Source organism: Onychomys torridus, chromosome 23 (assembly GCF_903995425.1).
Source record: "Onychomys torridus chromosome 23, mOncTor1.1, whole genome shotgun sequence".
NCBI lineage: Eukaryota > Metazoa > Chordata > Mammalia > Rodentia > Cricetidae > Onychomys > Onychomys torridus.
Window position 1 is genome coordinate 51,653,715 of NC_050465.1, and position 20,972 is coordinate 51,674,686.

The window sequence follows — 20,972 nt, forward strand, 5'->3', positions numbered from 1 at the left end:
ATGCATTCATGTGGCTATTTGTAACATGAGTTGCTAAATGGTCTTATTAATAAAATACCCAGAGCCAGATATTGGGGTGAAAGCTGAGAGATCAGAGGACTAGAACAAACCACAGTCAACTTCACCTTACCAACTCCTCAGCCTCCAGAGAGAGCCACTTCCTGTATACCTTTCTGTGCCCTGTCATCTTACTTCCTCTCTCTGCCCAGCTACATCCCTTCCTCTTTCCGCCCAGTTCTATCACTTCCTGTCTGTATGTACAGACCTCCAGACCTCTATGGTTAACTGGGATTAAAGGCATGTGCCACCACGTCTGGCTCTGTTCTCAGTGTGGCCTTAAACTCACAGAGATCCAGATGAATCTCTGCCTCCCAAATGCTAGGATTAACGGCGTGTGCTACCACTGCTTGACCTCTATATTTAATATAGTGGCTGATTTTTTCCTCTGATCCTAGGCAAGCTTTATTTGTTAGAACACAAATAAAATACCACCAAAGCTATTACTATTACAATGGGCTATTCTTCAGTGTTTTAATGTATATTGAAAAATCATCTTTAGCTTTTTGATGGTTAATATGTTTGTGAAACTTTCAGTCTTTGACAGTAAGGATCACTTTTTTTCTCAATATCTAGTAGGATATGGAAGCCTTTAAAAATATCTGTGAATGTTAAATTGGTAACAATGCATAGAAAAATTAAAATATTGTCCAGGCAATGGTGGCATACACTTTTAATCCCAGCACTTGGGAGGCAGAGGCAGGTGCATCTCAGTGAGTTCAAGGACAGCCTGGTCTTCAAAGTGAGTTCCAGGACTACGGAGGCCCACAGAGGTTTCCTACTGAGATCTGAGCTTGCTTTACCCAGCAGAGCTGCATTAGAGGATTGCTTGACCATGTGCATGGTCACCAGGTGATTGGAAGGGTCTACACTTAGCTGTGCAAGGTGGGGCGGGGAGGGATTTTTCTCCACACCTTGGCATTCCTATAGAAAGCCCTTTAGAAGGGACACAGAGGGCTGGTGGATAAGGATCCAGGCTCTCCTGAGCTATCCTGTGCTTCTATCTGTTTCTCTCTCCTCTATTCTTCTGTCTAAATCTCTTACCCCTCTCTCCTCAAGGGTACCCTGAGGTAAAATGTAGGAGCCAGTCTCCCAGCTGGGCTCCCACACAGGACTGGCACCCACGCAGGACAGCCAGGGCTGCTACACAGAGAAACCCTGTCAAAAACAAAAGCAAACAAACAAACAAAACAAACAAACCCTCCCCCCAAAATTTAAAATATCATTAGAGAAATTCAACAAATTTTAAATGAAAGAATAAAAACATGAAAATTGTCTTTGCACCAGAGTCAGCTTTTCTGTTCATATTAGTTATATCGTGCATAAAATTTGGCATTCTCGGGAAATTTCTTTAGAATTGCTGAAGCCTAGAGACAGATTATAGGAGCTTCACCTCATATTCTTTTCGTTCAATGGTTCAGTGACTCAGGATATGTATGTACATATGTGCAGACATTTGAACTTACATGTGTGTTTTCCTGATAACACTCCGCTGTGTCTACCCAGGTACCCGGAAGCACTTACCGATCCTGCCTACAAGGGGCAGATCCTCACCATGGCCAACCCCATTATTGGGAATGGCGGTGCCCCTGATACCACTGCACGAGACGAATTGGGACTTAACAAATACATGGAGTCTGATGGAATCAAGGTAGCACCCATGATGACGTGTTAAGAGCCTCTGTTTGAACATGTGTAATTGGTTGATTTCTAGGGATTTAAGAAAGGCAAAGCTTTTTTCACAAAACTATGTATTAAACTCGAATTTTCAACCTTATTCCTAAGTGCATGGGGATAATCTTCAGCTTGACAAGTTAAAGTTTTATTCATTTATTTGTTAACTATTAGGATAGTTTAGATTTTAATGCCTTGGAGGAAACTTATTTTGATACATAAAATATTGTTACATGTCTAAATAATGAGACAATGAATGATGAAGATTCATCTTTTGAGGTAAGTTTGATAATCAACTGTGTATTATTTATTACCTTTTAATTTAAGTATTAACAAAAGGTAATTTATATGATGATTAGAAAATTAGCATATGCAGATTCCCTAGTCAAGGATATTTGGGCATCATCTTAGACAATGGAGCATCTAAACAGTTTAAACTTTACATTCCTGTTTCACTTCCTTTTCACTTCCTGTTCTGTTTTGGAGTGACTTGGGTCTCACATTTCTCACAATTTCCTCCTATTTTCTCACTCTTATATACATTAAATAATTAATTGCAAACTATATTATTGATAAACTAAATAGTTGAAAAGCACAGTGTGTCTGGAAGAGATAGTCCCTTCATTTGGGGATCTGCCTGAGAGGTAAACCTGTTGTCCCAAAGGACCATTAAGGAAACAATGATATACTTAAATAAAAGTGTTGACAACCTTTTCTTATCTTCTTTCTTTAAAATTTTAAGACTCTTATCAATGGCTAAAAATACATTTAAAAAATGCAAAACTTAACCTTTCAATTGAGTCACAGGAAGTATATGTTTGGTGAAACCCCTCTTTAAAGCGTCTGTCTGTCTTCCCAGGTGGCAGGTCTGCTGGTGCTGAATTACAGTAATGACTATAACCACTGGCTGGCTACCAAGAGTCTGGGGCAATGGCTGCAGGAGGAGAAGGTGAGAAGTGGGATAGGTTGCCTTTCTAGCATGACTGATTACTGGGTCTATGGGAAACTGGTGAGGTCTTCAGAGGATGAGGACACTTGTGCAGCTCTGGATATCTCTACTGTAGACAGGGGTTTTTAACCACCACCACCACCACCACCACCACCACCACCACCACCACCACCACCAACAACAACAACAACAACAACAACAACAACAACCTGAATACTATGCAATCTTTCCAGAACTCAGTCTCTGAATTGATAGAGCTACATATTTTCAGTTTATCCACTAGGTGGTGCTCACACATGAGTGGTAGTGTTTCTCATTTAGGAAAGGCCACAGAGAACATTTTAGAAATTCTTATGAGCAATATTAGTCATCCCCACCATTTCATTTACAGTTTAGTTGCCTGGCCTGGGTTCTAGCACAAGATCTACTATGAGCTGTATGTGTAGGGTGTATAATCATTCCATCCAATATTTTTGCCATCTTTAATTCTTACCAGTATAAATAGATTCTCATTAAGTCTTTTGGGTTTTAAACATTATGATAAATTAAGTGAATATAATTTCACTTAAAGTAATATGGAAAAAAAGGTTAAACCTTGCAATTTTTCCATAGTTTAAATGTTAATACTTCATCAGAGAATTCACCCTGATTGTTTGGAATTATTAATATTAACAGACCAGCTATATTTAGTTTCATCTTCACTGTTACTGTAGCTGGCTTTGTTCAAGTGCTGCTAATCTTGTACTTGGTAGAATACTATGCCCAGAAAATTCTGCTTCTCCAATGAGTATCCACCTATTGGGAATCAACATTACCCCCTTGTGACAAAATAAAAATCCAAAACAAAAATCTTGGTAATGAATTCTGAGGTCTCAGTTCCTGAAAATTAAGAAGCAAGAAGGCATTCTGTCGTGTTCTGGGTCACCACTGATTTATTCTCAGTTATTAAATCTTTATTTGGAAGATATCTAGTTTCTGTAATGGTTAACACTCAGTCTCCTTCTGTGTGTTCCTCCGTCTGTCTGTCTCCCTGTCTTTCTGTCTGTCTATCTCTTTGTCTCATTTTTTCCAATCTCTTCTTTTTTCTCCTCCTCCTCTGTCCCCTGTCTCCGTTTCTCTCTCCCTCTCTCTGTCTCTCCACACATATATGCACATGTACTCTTTGTGTTATCTAGCACATCTGATTTTGTTAGAATTAATAATCTTAGTTTCAACCTTTTTAGAGTGTGCTTTCAATATATGAGGACCATGTCTATCATTATCCAATCTAGAAAAAAAGAAAAGAAAAAAAAAGCCAAAGGATGTATTGCTACATTGATGAACATGATGGACAAATATTAGGAAAACATGACTGTACAACACAAGCCTTAAGAAAAAAATGTGTTGAGTACCTACTATGTGCCAGGAATATTTGGGCCAAAACATATTCATATATTATTTCTTATAAAAGTTAACTGATTTGGCCCTTTGAAATATAGATTTAAAAAAAAATATGTTGTATCTAAAATGCAAAATTATACACATATTTCAAACAATGTATATGCCTGTACACATATCTCATTATTTCAAAATGAATATTTGTATAGAATGTGACCTATTTAATATCTGGGGTTCAGCAGCAAAGCTGTTGCAGGGGACTGATGTGCAGACGTTCTTGTTTTTTATGCTGAGGACAATCTTGGGCAGTAGGAGTTTGGGTTTTAAGTAGAGCAGCAATTTCTCTGGAACTGACAGCACTGTCACTCTGGGTCAGGGAAAGGAAGGACTGGAGGAATTATTTACTGCTCAGGAAGATAGATGAGGCGAAGTGTACAACTCGAAAACAATATGCTGGCTCTCATCTCTCTCCTTTCACTGCCACTGGGATTTTTTTCTTACAGGTTCCTGCAATTTATGGAGTGGATACAAGAATGCTGACTAAAATAATTCGGGATAAGGTATGATCATCATCTTTAGCTGAATCTCTGTCGCTTCTCACCCCCACCACCCCGAGCATGAAGGACTCACTAATATGCAAAGGAGAATACCTGGCCAGCTCCCTCTGCTCAGCTCTAGGTCCCTTTTCCTTACTGTTCAGATACGGTTTCCAGGACTCAATATTTGACTACTATGTTTGCAGCTGGGTGGAACTGAGATCAACTTTCCTGGCAGGAATTTATTGAATGCCTACTATGTGTTGATTATGACAACAGAGCAAGACATTATAATTCTGCTCCCATGGCAGGCTCTAATGGGACACATAGAGAAAGTGTCTACAGAGTGTGTAACAATTTGACCTAACCAGAATCTTCCATGCTGAAGAAGAATGCAAATCAGAAACTACATTGGTACTACTGTTTACTCAGGTCTCCAAGAAGGGCTATTTGTGAAATCAGTGACTTTTGTAACATGAGTGTGGGTAACCTCAGTTAGAGAGTCTTTCCTAAAATGGGATTACTAACCAGAGAAACTCAAGGCAACATTTTCTTTGCTGTCCTGTTTGATGGCAACATCTGATGTCGTCCCCCCATTTGAGAATATCATCACCACTTGATTCCTTCCTGCTGTTGCTTCTTTGCTACATGCATCTTCATAACCCAGATCAGAAATAAACGTTCCTCACCGAATTCTCCAAATGCAACTGAGTTTTCGCACCAAATGTTAACACCTTAAAAGGGAAACAGTACAGTTTGTTAGTACAGACCAACACAGGTCCTTTCAGAAAATCAGTTGTGGAGTCCTTGTTAGATTATAGTCAGTCTTTTGCATCTGTAAGTTTTGCACAAACCAGTATAAAGTGCCTTTAAAATTTCTTATAAACATTTTATCAGTTTGCCTAAAAGTACAGTGTAAGGGCTCTTCACATAATACTTGCATTGTATTAACTACTGTAAGTGACCTACTATAATGTAATGTGATTTAAAGTCACAGATACCTGTCGGTCCAATGACAATGCCATTTTCTATGATGGATCTGAGCACTGCAGATTTTAGTATTCAAGGAGGTTCCTAGAACCAGTACCCCAAGGATATCAAAGGCCAGTGTATTGACTCAGGCCGTCTGTAAACAGAAAGGGGGAATGGGATTGAATGTGAGAGCATGGCAGCACCTGTGACCTGAGGGATGGCGGTGAGAGTTCATGTAGCCACCCTACTCTGTTTCTCATTATCCCTTCAATGATCTTCCCGGGAAGAGACTTCAGTGAGGTTATGTATTCCAAGTGGATTCTTGTGTTTTCTTAGCCTAACAGCGTGTGGGAGTTGTAAACAATGATGTAGCATCTAGGACCAGAAGGAATTCAGAATGCAATTCAGGCTGCAGAATTGGCAGGCTGGATAGAACACAGCCAGGTCTCTTGACTTGAGAGAACACTTTCCAAGACCACCCTGTGTCTTCTGTGTGGTGGGCTCAGATGAACTCTATTTTTATTGTAGGGACTTCGATTTTTAAAATTCCAGCTGAATAGCATAGGGCACGTGTGGGAGTCTGCTGGAGTCCAGCTCTATCCTGCTCTCACCTTTTGAAGGGTTCTTGGGTAGAAGAGAGAGGAATGAGGAAATATTAGGTAGAAAGATAGAAAGAGATGATAAGAAAGACAGAGAGATACACGATAGCTTCGGGAGGACCCTAGGTCAATACCTAGTCACCCAGAGGTTTATTAAAAAGGCTTCTTTTTTCCCTTTTAGATTTATTTATTTATGTACAGTGTTCTATCTGCATGCATGCCTGCACGCCAGAAGAGGGCACCAGATCTCATTATAGATGGTAGTGAGCCACCATGTGGTTGCTGGGAATTGAACTCAGGACCTTTGGAAGAACAGGCAGTGCTCTTAACCTTTGAGCCATCTCTCCAGCCCTCAAAAGGCTTTTTATAATATGCCAAGGGGAGAGGCAAAAGAACTCCCTTTTGCAAGATCAAAGCACACCATACAGCCAAGTGTAGACCCTTCCAAATTCCTGATAAACATGCCCTTGGCCAAATCCTATTATGCAGCCCTGCTGGGTAAAGCAAGCCCAGATTCTCTGACCTTGAGTAAGGTCTCACTAGGAAGCCTCTGTGGGCCACCACAGGCAGATAGCAGCATTACCTATTATATCTGCTTATGGCTGATACTGGTTTATACTGAAAAGACATATCATAGCTTTCACTTTTGTCACTCACTGTTTGAAAACTCAAATGGAATTTCATACAGCATCAGGAGTTTCAGAATTTGGGATGCATGAATACAGAAATGTGTAGCATGGATTTGAAAAGTAGGTAAAAATCACCACACACTTCAGTGTGAAAGTAAAAGGGAGTGTTGGTTAATTTTCTGAGGCTGTGATTCAGCACTGTAGTTGGTTGTTTTATTACTCTTTATTCTTTGTTTTTTTCTCCTTTTATTTAGTGTTATGTAGAAAGAATTATATGTATATATAATTCAATAGGGTTCCAGGCTTTACTTCAATAGGGTCCCACTATATGTTTTAATTCAATAGGGTACCATGCTTGGGAAGATTGAATTTGATGGTCAGTCTGTGGATTTTGTGGATCCCAATAAGCAGAATTTGATTGCGGAGGTTTCAACCAAGGTGAGAAAATTTTCTTCTTACTTTATAGTTTTGTTTTATTCACTTTAAGCCTAGTAGTTTTATAACATTATAATCTTTATTTTACAGAGTTCATCTTCCACAAGATAAAGGGGGAAAGTAGTCCTGAAGCAGCTAGTACATATGCTATTGAATCTTTGCTTGTAAAGTCAGTAGCCCTTTCTTACACACATTCTTGGTCATTTCATGTCACTATTTAGAGGCTTTTCCCTATAATTTTAGCTCCCCTCTTGTCTTTTACTTTTTCCTTAGTTTAAGGCTTTTGACCACATCAAATTAAAAAAAGTCTTAAAAACTGTTAAAGATAGAAATTTCTAACACTGAGCAGGAGCCAGAGCTGAAAACACCTAAAGTGAAATGAGAGAGCATTATATGAATTAGGCAAAATAATAGCTGGGCATGGTGGCATACTCCTTTAACTCCAACACTCAGGAGGCAAAGGCACACAGATCTCTGTGAGTCTGAGGCCAACCTGGTCTACAGAGTGAGTTCCAGGACAGCCAGGGCTGTTACACAGGAAACCCTGTCTTGAAAAACCAAAACCAAAAAAAAAAAAAAAAAAAAAAGGAAGTAAAGAAAATATCTCTTTGCAAAAAAATATGTTTTATATTTGAGCTAAAGAATTAATGCTCACGATGATGTGATGTCTAAGTAACTCAAAAGTAAAGAATGCTGAGCTTTTGTTTATAAGAAGGTAAAGAATTTTAGAGCCATGCCTTTTGGTCTTGATTTAATATCTTTTAATGAGGGTGTGAATGAATCTTGTGTACTACTCTAGCTGACCTCGGAGACCATAGGAGTCTGGTAGGAGAAGCCAACAATTCAGCCGGCATGTACAGAAGCCTGTGATAAAGGCTGTCCTTAGAATGCTCACAGGGCACAGCAAGACCATTCATGGTGCAGCACCTAAATGAAGATAGGTGTATCATAGAAGGCTTGGTGGGGGTGGTGAGATTGACCACAGCCAGAAAGAGCCAGTCATGATAGATAAACAGAAATCGAGCTGTTTCAGGCAGAAAGAATTACATGTATTGAAAGGCAGAGACTTGTGGCAGCCAGGCATGTTTGATGAGTTATGCATATTTGATATGTGGAAATAAAGGCTTAAATATGTGACTAATACATGTGGCCAATGATGAATGGATGCCTACTAGATCTGGAAGGTTTTGGTATTGATGTATGGTTGACCGAAGAGCATACTGAGAACTATGGGAAATTGATTGAGCATCTTTTATGGGCAACGTGTAGATGGGTAAAGTGTCAAGTAACTTGAAAATAAAATCATGGCATTTTCCAAATGTCAGGAACACTGGCTTAAAGAGATTCACCTTAAAAACAATTCTATGGTCAACTGAAAACACTGTATGATACATTCATTTTCAGAACCCCAAGGAAATTTCACACATTTAGGTGTCTGTGATGTTTTGTATAGCTTCTGACATTTGATATGGAAGGAATTTACAATTGGCTCTTTATATCTGCAGGTTCCATGTCCAAATATCTAACCAAGTATGAGTCAAAAGCACTGAAAAATTGTTATATATAATATACATGTGCACCTCTTTTTCTCCTTGCCATTTTCCTAACAATATAGTGCAGTGCAATGACTATTGACAATGAAATTTACGTTTTATTAGTTAATGTAAGTAAGGCAGAGATCAGCTAAAGTGTGCAAGTTCTGTGAAATTATCACATGGTTTTAGAAAAGAGGTTTAAGAATCTGTGGGTTTTGGTCCTCAGAGTGTCTGATACAGTTTCCAATGAGGATGGCTAGATGAGCATAAAGTGGGCTGAGGAAGAGAACAGTAGAAATGAGCATGTTTATCTCTATGTATGTATGTATGTATGTATGTATGTATGTATGTATGCGTCCATCATCCATCATCCATCCATCCATCCATCCATCCATCCATCCATCCATCATCTATCTATCTATCTATCTATCTATCTATCTATCTATCATCTATCTATCTATCTATCTATCTATCTATCTATCTATCTTCTATGATCATCATCTATCATCTCTTCTAAATGAATTCCTTTTATTTTTGTTATTATTATTGTTATTAGTGTGTGTGTGTGTGTGTGTGTGTGTGTGTGTGTGTGCAACTTTGTAGAATTAAGTTTGTTTTCTCCTTCCACTTTATGTGGGGGTCCAAATATTGAACTCAGATCTTCAGGGTTTTACAGCAAGTGCCTTATTTACTAAGTCATCTCACCAGATCTATATTTTTATCCATTTTAAATAAAGGGAAAAATCATAGTGACAATAGCTGGTTCTGTTAATGCCTTTGCATTTGAATAATGCCATGACAGCTGTGATAAAATGTCTGGATTAGGAAGTTATATAAATTTTGTGAGTTTTGTTTGATTACATGCCTTGGAAATGTTGACCATTTAATTCATTGTCATCTTATTGCAATTTGATATAGCTACAACTAGCTGGAAACATTGTTTTACACTACAGCAGGAGCCCAAGGTTAAGAATATGTCAGTACTTATATAAATTATCTAATGAGAGACTTTACTTGTGTCATTAATGATGAGTTCAGCAATAACTCCCTAGATTCAGTGTTTTCTTCCCAGAATAGCCACAGAAGGAAAAAGTAAATGGTCAACGTCCTTTTTATATCATTTCCTCATGCACATTTTAAGAATTACGAATGTATGCTATGCTATATACAGGCATTGTGGAGAGTAGACATTTCAGTGAAGGCAAATGTTCTTTCAAATATTCGGGTTGTATCATTCATCTAATACCTTTGACAAGCCACGGAGCCATTTTAAATTCAGAGCCTTCTGGCTTACTCTTGAAGCCAGGACCAGTGTGGCCACCAAAGGCTCTAGGCTTCTTGCTTTCTCTTTTGTTCTTTTTCTTTTTTTCTCTTATGACTGGAGAACTGCTTCTTGGGCAAATGCCTATGAAAATCGATCTGCCTCCAAGCAGTACTTAAGATGTAGATAATGATTATTTCTGGGATCTTTCTTATGAAATCTACCATCTAAATGCAAATGACTGTCTGGTAATCTAAAGGGACCAGGTGGTCTATACTAGCTGAGGAATTCTTATGACTCTCATATTGATTTTGACCATTCAGCCTCTCTCCATAAGCCTAATACACAGTGACTTTGTGCTATCTGATCTGATCTGCACTGCAATTTCACGATCAAGTGGAGTTTAAGGCATGATGTATCCATTACCTCGTCTGCCTCCTGCTGAATCAGGCAATAATATTTAAGACTTTTATTGCTAATGAGGCAAAACATGGCGACAACGGTTAACTACGGAAGCAGCCAACTTCTTAAAGATCTTTCTTATCACTGTAATGAATAGTTTATATAAAACACCAAAGTACTTTTTTTTTCTCATAAAAAAGAGACAGTCTGTGGTATTTGCTGTGCTTTTCTTACAAATTGATTTTTAACTGCCAGTCACTCCCTAGCAGTTAGCAATCAATCTGTTACCCATCTAAGTACAAAACACCCTCAGTGAATTTACGGTCTGGACCTGGTGCTTATGCTGGGAGTCTTCCCTCAATGGCTGCTCTTTTAAATGGCAGGACGTCAAGGTATTTGGCAAAGGAAACCCCACGAAAGTGGTGGCTGTGGACTGCGGGATAAAAAACAATGTCATCCGTCTGCTGGTTAAGGTAAGCAATTCACCCCCTCTAGAAGCTGAGGTTGGTAGTGCTAATGTATTGTTTGTACCCTTTGTTTAAGAGAAGGCTTGGTTCAGAATGTCAGGAACCCCCTTTTTTCTTGCTGCCTTTGATCCACAAAATGACACATATATCCCTGTTCAAACTAAGGATACAGACAACTATGTCTTTAAAAAAAAACCCTCAAGAAGCAAAATCCATGGAAAAAATGACTTTTCTTACCATTTGTTCCTTTCTTTTCTTTTTTCTTTTCTTTTTTTTCCCGAGACAGGGTTTCTCTGTGTAGCTTTGGTGCCTTTCCTGGATCTCATTCTGTAGCCCAGGCTGGCCTTGAACTCACAGAGATCTGCCTGCCTCTGCCTCCCAAGTGCTGGGATTAAAGGCGTGCGCCACCACCCGGCTTCGTTTCTTATTATTTTAACTTATTCATTTTATCTTTGTAGTTAGCAAATGAAGACACAGGTTTTCTTATGGTGTCTTGGTACATGCTCAGTTTGGGCTGCCCCTTCCTTCTCCTGGTTCCCTCCTCACTTGTTCCCTACAATGCTAGTATCCTTTTAATTTTGTAGAACGCTGTAGTTCTTTCCATAATCTGCTCTTTAAAACCTCCTTTTCCCGCCTCATTGGCCTCTTTCTAGTTTTCTGGCCTTTACCCACACTCATTCCAATACACACACACACACACACACACACACACACACACACACACACACACACGAGGCATTAGGATCCATACATGAGAGAGAGCACACGGCATTCTTCTGAGCCCTGGTTACCTCACTGAAAGCATATTGACTGGCCTTATCTGTTATTCTGAGACAGTCCACATTCATTTTGAGATTTGGAAATGGAAGAAAGCCAGGGTTAGTCTCACAGTGCCTCTGTTGGACTACATTTACTATGCACCATATGTTTGCAAGGATTATGTCCTGAAATTGTAAGACTTCTATAGAGCATTATGTAAACTCTTAGAAAACCAATTAAACTTGAATTTTAAAATCCTTGAGGACAATTTAACCACAATGTACCAGTGTTTTATTAAGTATTATTTTGATAGAGTTTTTTCTTATAACCCTTCCACCTCCAATTTCTCTCTCTCTGTCTGTCTCTCTCACGCACACTCATATCCATTCCACACCTCTTCAAATATATATGCATGTACTTGCACATACCTGCATAACATCAAATTAGTGTGGATACAGGGGAATTCTCCAACTCATTACCGTTTTCTCATTGTTAGGAACTATCAGCAATATTGAAATATGATTTCAGATGATCGGTTTTATTAGCAAAATTCTCCGTGAAACTTTTGATAGTAGATACACGAAGGATCTTTTCATATTCTACGCCTACTTTTGTCATTTTTATTCACATTGCCCATTTTTCAGCTGCAAGAATAATAGATCGTTTTGACTAAGGGAGTTCGCTTGTTAGGTAGAGCCTGTTTGTCACCAGAAAACACGTAGAACTTTCCCTAGAGTTCTCCAAGACCATTGACCACAGAGTCAGTGTAAAGCCCCTTCGCTTCAGCTTCAGGCCTGGGTCGTGTCTAAGTACTCAGTGCTGGCTCCAGGTTCCCCAAGGGTCTCACACTCTGGTTGTCCACTGTGGTAACTGTTGTATACTGTGTGGGGTGTCTTGTGGTGTCATTTCTCCATGCCGTTTATGTCTATTGGAAAAACCTCCTAAATAAACCTCCAAATCCTCATCTCAGGGAGTGATAGGGGAACTTTCAAAGGTACAAAATAATTAGGTTGTTTTTGCCAGAATTTTCTTTATATTCCATCAACCCTCCATTTCTCTTTGTCTATGATCTCTCCTCTCCTAGGAGGGCCCTCCCTCATCTATATTGGAATTTTGAAATTCCTGGAATAGCTTCATCTTCTGCTGGTGTTATGTAGGTTATCTCAGCCACTGTGAGTTGATGTATGCAACAGCTATGCCAAGTCCAGAAGTCAATATTTCACGGCTCTCCTGCCAGCCATGGTCTCTTACAGTCCTGCCTGCCCCTCTTCCACAAATGGTAGAGGGAGGTTGACATATGCGACCCTCCTAGAGCTGAGCACTGAGTGTTATTTACACTTGGCATTTTGATGAGTGCTGAGGCTATACACTACCCACTACCCACTACTGAAAGAAGCTTCTCTGACCAAAGTTTGAGAGCAGCACAGATCTTTGGGATAAACATACATGTTTCAAATCATGATTATTCAGCAAAAACAACAACAGTAAATTGCTCCCTAGGGCCTATGATCCTCAAGTCCTGAGATTTTGACCAGGTTTATACCAGTCAGAAAAAAATCCATCCTGTAGAACAGGCCTCATCTCCTTCAGAAAACAGTTGGTGAGCTCCATAGTCTTAATACTACTATTTCAATAGTGGCTACATCTTGCCCGCCAGTCAACATTGTAGCATGCAAGGTCCAGCAGTGTTAGGTAAGGCCACTGAGGACTTTGTTCTCCAGCAGCTTGCCATAAACTAACGAGGAGGACAGGAATTTTCCTTTTTGAGGTCCCCACTTCTCTCTCTCCTATTTACTTTTATGAAAAATCATTTCCATTCTCCCCCCCACCACTCAGAACATAAAGAGATTAGAAAATCCTAGGAAGGAAAGTTAAAATTTGCCAGACAAAAAAGGAAAAAGTGAAAGGGTGAGATGTGGTTACACCTTTGCAGAGGCGGGGTTCTGTGTGGCAGCTACCCAGGCAATACAAGCCTTGCTGTCATATCCTGGGGAGTTTCGGCCCTAAAGCCACTCTTGTACAAGGGAGTGTGCCTCTTGCTTTTTCTTTCACAAATAACAGTTCAATGCTTCCTATCTACCATTTGGTACACCCATGTCATATAAAAAGCACAATGAGCTACTAAAATAACATTTTACTCAGTGTTATTTGATTATACACTATTTTTATAATTCCTTTCAGGGGATAGTTCTTCAAAAGAAGACTGAGCAAAATTACATGTGAGCGAAGCAAGCAAGCTTTCAATTCACCTTTTTGTATTTCTTTTCCAGCGAGGAGCTGAAGTACATTTGGTTCCTTGGAATCATGATTTCACCAAGATGGAGTATGATGGACTTCTGATCGCTGGGGGACCTGGGAACCCAGCCCTTGCACAACCACTAATTCAGAATGTGAAGAAGGTGCTGTGAACCTGGGGGTTGAGTGTTACTGCCTAGGAGGTGAAGGGCATCTATTCTATGCTCAAAGAGGTTGTTTCATTTACTCATGTATTTTTAGAACTTATATTAGGACTTGGGAGGCAATTTTAGCATAAGTATTTTAGAGAGAAGCCAGTGAGGACTTTTAGAAGTGGCGATTTGCTCTGGAACAGAGGAACCTTGACATGGCTTCCTTCACTGAAAATGCCTGGATGGAGTCCAGTCTTCACCTATAACATCCCTCATAATTGAAAAATGACAACCCAGGCTCTTTCCCTTGATGCAGAACCCATAGGACCTTCAAGTTTTTAAAACATTAAATTATATCTCATTTAATCTGAATGGCAAGGACATCTTAATGAATTCTAATGCTAACGATCCATCAATTGTGTCCTTCTTTACATTCTAACTGGCAAGTCTTTTCCTAGTTCCTTCACGGTGCTAATGAGGGATGCGGGATGCTTTGGTTTTCATTCTTTCAGAGACAGTGTTTTTCATTATCTGTCTTACTCATTTGATGATTTTCCCTGATACAGATTTTGGAGAGTGACCGCAAAGAGCCATTGTTCGGAATCAGTACCGGAAACATCATAACGGGATTGGCTGCTGGTGCCAAGTCCTACAAGATGTCCATGGCGAACAGGTAAGGCAATTATGAGATTGTTTGCAGTCAGACTACTTCTGAAATACCACTGGTAACCAAACACAAAAGGCTTAGAGAATTTACATACCGTTTCTGCAGAGTAAACGACAGCTCTCCTATTACATAGTTCACAGTTGTCTGACCACCTGATACCCCTTTTTATTACATTTTTTCAGAGGCAGCCTTCTCTAACAATAACTTTGCCATAGTTTAAGGTTATTTTCCTTCTCTTGGCATGAATTGAAGTTATAATGCTCAATCAGATGGTATTCCAAAGGAAACTGTTCTGATTTCAAGCTTCATTTCAGAACACTGATAGCATCACTATAAAGAGCTAGAATGACTTAAGATCAGAGGACACATCAGAGCCTCAGTTTCACTTCTTTGCCCCTAACATCGCTGATTTACTCAATGCCAGGTGCCCTCCCTCCCTCTACACAAGGAGCAACTCAGAATAATTCTGGTCCAGGAGTCGTCTATTTGTTAACTCTGAGAGTTCTCCTCTGATTTTAAAATTACTGTAGCTCCTTGAAAATAAGTTGCTTATTTGTGTTTCTGTTAAGCCAGTATGCACTTCTTTTTTTTTATGAGTGCCTTTCTAAAACTGATTATAGAAGTTTAATAGACCTGTTACTTAAGACTCAACAAAGCTTCCTGAATTGATTTTTTTTGAAGCTGAAATTATTGGGATTAACAATCTGTGACTCTTTTCACAAGGTGATTTTCACTAAAGCAGTTGGAAGGTCTGAATTTGATTTTATGGTTAACATTTACATTCTCTTCACTTTTCCTTTCCTCTCTTCTTGCTCTCCATCTCTCTCTAGAGGACAGAATCAACCTGTTTTGAATGTCACCAACAGACAGGCTTTCATTACCGCACAGAATCATGGCTATGCTCTGGACAACACCCTCCCTGCTGGCTGGAAGCCATTATTTGTGAATGTCAATGATCAAACAAACGAGGTAAGCGTTTTCAACAATGCTGTACAGTTGGTAGTGAGAAATTAAGGGCTTTCCATAGTCTGTTATGTATACTCTTTCCCGTGTTTATGTGTGTGTGTGTGTGTGTGTGTGTGTGTGTGTGTGTGTGTGTGTGTGTTGCATGCAACTGTTCAGGTGTGTGCACATGTGGAGCCTGGAGCAGGCCACCCTGAATCTTCTTGTATTGTTCTTCACATCATTGTCTTATGATAGGACCACTCATTCACCTGGACCATTTTGGCTTGGCTAGCTGGCCAGTAAGTTCTCAGGAACTGTCTAGCTCCACCCCTTAACGCTGAGGTTATAAGTCCATACATTGACAGGCCCAGCTTCTTACATGAGTGATTGACATTCAAACTCGGGTCCCTCTTGATTATAATCCATGGGATGATCACCCCAGCCAGCCTGTCACTTCAAAAAAGTAATTGCTCTCTCACTTTCTTATTAGTTGACTTGTTAGGACTTAGCACTTCTGCCCTCCTTCAGAATGCACCTTATACATTCATCACTGTTAGGGGTCAGTTGATACACATCTGTTTGCGCCCAGCCCTTGGTATGTCCTTGAGTCTCACTCAGCATTGGAGTGGCCTTTAAGACCTTTGGGGAAGTCATTTAAGAGTTGGACAATGAGAATTTTATTTTATTTTAAAGAGTGCCCAGAAGGGCCCCAAAAGGTTCTGGACCAAATCTGTTTGGTTTTATTATCTTATGGGACCTTCATCCAGTTTCCTCTTTGTTGGACTGTTTTTTTTTTTTTTTTTTTTTTTTCTATTCTTACTTTAATAGTCCAGTGAATCCTTAATGTCTCCAATCATGTTACTTAACAGTACTGGGAATTTTCCAGAACTTTATTAAGCACTTAACTTGGTTTCCTATTTGAACTTTATTATCTACTGAATAATACATTGCCATACTTGACGTTTGTTGTCAGAGAAGGCATTTCTCCCTGTTTCTTCTCCCTTTAGGGGATTATGCACGAGAGCAAACCCTTCTTCGCTGTGCAGTTCCATCCAGAGGTCAGCCCGGGGCCAACAGACACTGAGGTATGCCAGCCAGACGATGTCTGTTCCATACTTGAAAAAAAAAAACTCAGAGATATTTGTGGGTGAACACTCAAGAAACCAAAATAATTGGTGCACAATATTCTCAAGGAGTGTGTTTTGGTGTCAGGCATTTTGTATTAAATTCCCTCATGAAGATCATGAAGAAAATTTTAATTTAAAGTGGGCAAACCCTTAAGAAACTCGAAGCAACGCTACAATGCTATTTTTACTTAGATGCATTATCATTCTAATAAATTTAGTCCTGAAATTTACAATTGTTGTGCTATGCAAATGATTTCCCTCTTGCTCTTTCCGTCTCATAACTGAAATGAAATTTTAATCCCCCATCTGTGAGTTAAAAAAATTCCTATGGCAACTGGTTGTGTAGCCACAGAAGGAAGATAAACAGCAGCAGGGGCAAGAGAAGGGGCAGTGGGGAAGGGAAGAGGCAGCCTGTTTGGTCACGTGATTCATATGATTTTTAAAGAAGGACCCAGAGGAATGCTTAGAGCAGCGTGTTTCTAACCTCGCTATTTTCTTCTTCTTCTTCTTCTTTTTTTAAAAATGTGAGCTCTTGGTTCAGTATTCAAGCACATCTTTCCAACCAAAGCTCACAATGACTCCCAGAATAGCTGGCATGTCTGGAGTGACCCCTCTTTTCCTGCACCGAGCAGCCTCCAGGGGCAGGGCTGTTCATCCCTGTCAGCAGACCCTCCCAGAAAAGGTGCCCAGGCAAAAGGTGTAGGAGGAGCACAAGAGTTTCTTTTAGAAATTCCTGCTCTTTCAGCTGGGAGTGGCTTCTTAGATATGTGCATGGCAGTTTTTTGCTTGACTCTTACTTGGAAGGATCAGTTCAGAATAGTCAAAACCAATGTGGTTTTAATTACTCATGATGAACCTGAAAAAAACAAAACAAACCAATCCACGAGTTACTGTCTTCATGTAATTCAACTGGTTAGACTATGCTAGCATTTCAGATTAGGAAAGATGTGATTAGTATCACTATGACTTACTGTTTTATTTTTCAGTCCTGCCAAATAATTGAAAGTGGATACTTTTTTTTTTTTTTTTTTTTTTTTTTGACATTTGCCATTGTCTAGTGAAGCAAGAGACGAAAGCTCACAGGTAAAGTTTAACAATAATCTTTAGGGGTCATTTTTTTAGAGACAACAGAAATGAGAGAACACTATTTCTGACTCTAAAGTGTGTTTGCAGTAGCTTCAAGCTTTGTTCAACTGGAATTTCATTCACATGAATGATATACAATGAAGGAATTAAAAACTTAATATACTCAAAAGGCAGCACGGGACGTGTTTATTGTCTATGGGAAAATGTCTCATTTTGTAGGACGAACAGAGCCCAGAAGGCTCCCAAAGTTTCCAGGCCAGACTTGTATTTCTTTCTCTTTTTTATTGTGTTATTTTGGAACCATCATCCAGTTGACTCTTTTCTAGTCTTCCCTGAAGTATTTATTTGGCTTAATTAGATATTAGTAGACATTCAGTTATTGGACAAAACCCCAAACCCATACTGAAACCACTAAGTATCAAAACCCCCAATATTCATGGAGGAACTTATAGTAAAAACAAACAAATAAACACACACACACACACACACACACACACACACACACACACACACACACACAAACAGTTCTTTTTCTGAAGCTCCCACTCAATGTGTTTGGAGGCCTTGTGAGTTTAGAAGTGTCTAACTAGTTGGCTCTCTTCTTTTTTCTAGTACCTGTTTGATTCCTTTTTCTCACTGATCAAGAAGGGAAAGGGCACCACCATTACCTCAGTTCTGCCTAAGCCGGCGTTGGTTGCGTCTCGAGTTGAGGTCAGTAGATGCAGACTCTGTTTTGGTTTGTGTATCACGTATTTTCTCTAAGATGTGATGACTTTTTAAAAAAGAAAATGATAAAGATTTCATGAATATCTATGAAAAATGAACGCCAACATTATATGTTTTTATTATCTGCTCTTAGTAATTCATTGGAATTTACACCAAAACATTTAAAATATTTGCATTAATTCCTTGAGAATTTCACAGTGTATTTTAATCATAACAACACACCTCCCCCAACATCTTTCAGATTCACCCTTCTTCCCTACCCACCCAGCTTTGTTTTTTTCTCTTAAACCCACCAAGATCATCTTGTGGTGCCCATATGTTCTTGGATGTGAGACCATCCTTTATAACGGGATGGCCCTTTAAAGTAAGTAGGCTTTCCTTCTCCTTGAAGTTATTTCTCAAGAGCTCCTCTACTAAAGGTGGGACTCTCTGTCCACTTCCTCCCTCTATTCTGGAATCTGTCTCTCCTGAGCTTACACAGGTCTTGTGTATGCTGTCACCAATACCATGAGTTCATATGTGCAACTGCCCTGATGTGTCTATGAAATGGTGTCGACTACAGTCATTCCCTCCCTCTGGCTTTTACCATCTTTCTGTCCCTCTCATAATGACCCACAAACCTTGGGAGGAATGTGATATATATATATATATATATATATATAAAATTTAGGGCTGAGTATCCCCTGTCTCTCACTCTCTGCACAGAACCTCTGTCTAGACATATCACAGGGCCTCGGGGAGAACCTACTATTATTATTCTACTAAATGGACATAGTATTGAACCCTTTCCCAGTGACTTATTTTTATATTCACAGATTAGTGTGCTTCTTAGCCCTAATCAGAGGAGCCTCTTTGCCACAGATGGTAATTAACACACAGAGATGCTCACACCTGGTCAAGTTGCAGAGAATAAGAAATTTTCCTTTAAAATACTATCTTAAAAATTTCCTTCTACTAGACTACTTAATAAAAGTACCTTCGATTTATAATTTGGTGTTTTTTCCATTACCCATCCCAAACCATAGTCTTTGGTAACCCTGAGATAAACTTTTAGATTACTGAATCACTGCAGTTCATAGAATTAATTTTTAAACAATTAGATGAATCATCATTCAGTATAGTAAACAAAATTTTATTATTTACCTCTAAAGGCAAGTGGGTAAAGATTAATGTGTATAAGATCCAAGTTATTATATATTTAAATTTTTATATTGATGTGATAAATCTTCTCTCTATTTCTTTTTAGCTGTATACCTCTTAGAAGAATGCATTTGTTTTTTCAAAAAAATGTGCAGAGATACATGGAAATATGTTTACATCCAAATATTTTCTATAGAGAAAATGCATTTGGTATTTGCATATTCTTAAGTCAAATATCAGCTTCTTTCTTTTTTTTCTTTTGCCTAAATGAAAAAAAAAATTTTGCTTTCATGAACTTTGGAAAGGACACTGAATCTAGATATGTTTTAGTTGTTAATCTTTTTTTTCTTTGAGATAACTATATAAACTCACACAACAGAGCTTGACTATTCTCTTGCAAATGCCTATGTCCATCACTTAGAAATGATAGTAATGTCTCTTTCTTATTGTTTTTAGGTTTCCAAAGTCCTTATCCTAGGATCCGGAGGTCTGTCCATTGGTCAGGCAGGTGAATTTGATTACTCCGGATCTCAAGCTGTAAAAGCCATGAAGGTGAGAGAGCATGAGCTTTCCCAGGATTAATATACTCTCCTTAATGAGTCTAATTAGTATTTTGTAATTTAGATTTATGATGCCTCTTTCAAAGTCACTATAATTATTTTCCTTAGCTATTATTAGAACTCTGTAGTAAAAGTTTGGTCAAAACCAAAATTTTTAAATGTTTCAAATGTGCACATTAGTCAAGCAAAATGGTGGGAATTATTTATGTTATTGTCTTTTCACACTGAAAACATAAATTTATTTTTCTGTTTCTACAGGGAATTGCAATGTATACTTGTGTTTGATGTGCAGGAGGGAGTTTGGGCTTTAGGCTGCTTCACATCCTGTGTTAGATGCTTCAAGCATCTTTGTAGTGGAAGTGGAATGTCCTAGCTGAGTGAGCAAGGGTAACAATACATTTGTTCAAGCATAAGACGTTAGCGCCAGTCACTCGGGAATCCTATCCCTTTATTGCTGACTTGCAAAACTGGATGATACAGCTGTATTTTCAAGTGGGAAAGATGATTTAATACTTATGTTGGGAAAGGTAAACTTGTAGTTTCGATTCCTCCAGGTCCTCATTGTCGTTATAGCAAAAATCAACCTTTAGAAAAATTAATTTTTGTGTGTGTGGTTAAGACGTTCCACTGCCGAGATAACTTGCTCTCTCTTTAATTCTATTTCCAACAAGCTCTACATCTT

The 20,972-nt window shown here is 39.0% G+C and overlaps 1 protein-coding gene across 1 annotated transcript in view; it reads left to right on the top strand.

The window, feature by feature from the left end:
* Cps1 (carbamoyl-phosphate synthase 1) overlaps positions 1-20,972 on the top strand; it is a 112,448-nt gene that overhangs the window by 19,066 nt on the left and 72,410 nt on the right. Inside the window, exons 3-13 of the mRNA XM_036173467.1 lie at positions 1,564-1,708; positions 2,591-2,680; positions 4,561-4,617; positions 7,139-7,231; positions 10,810-10,899; positions 13,923-14,051; positions 14,606-14,712; positions 15,537-15,675; positions 16,659-16,736; positions 18,477-18,575; positions 20,187-20,282. Of these exons, the coding sequence (XP_036029360.1) occupies positions 1,564-1,708; positions 2,591-2,680; positions 4,561-4,617; positions 7,139-7,231; positions 10,810-10,899; positions 13,923-14,051; positions 14,606-14,712; positions 15,537-15,675; positions 16,659-16,736; positions 18,477-18,575; positions 20,187-20,282 (1,123 nt within the window). The remainder of the gene's footprint in view (positions 1-1,563; positions 1,709-2,590; positions 2,681-4,560; positions 4,618-7,138; positions 7,232-10,809; positions 10,900-13,922; positions 14,052-14,605; positions 14,713-15,536; positions 15,676-16,658; positions 16,737-18,476; positions 18,576-20,186; positions 20,283-20,972) is intronic.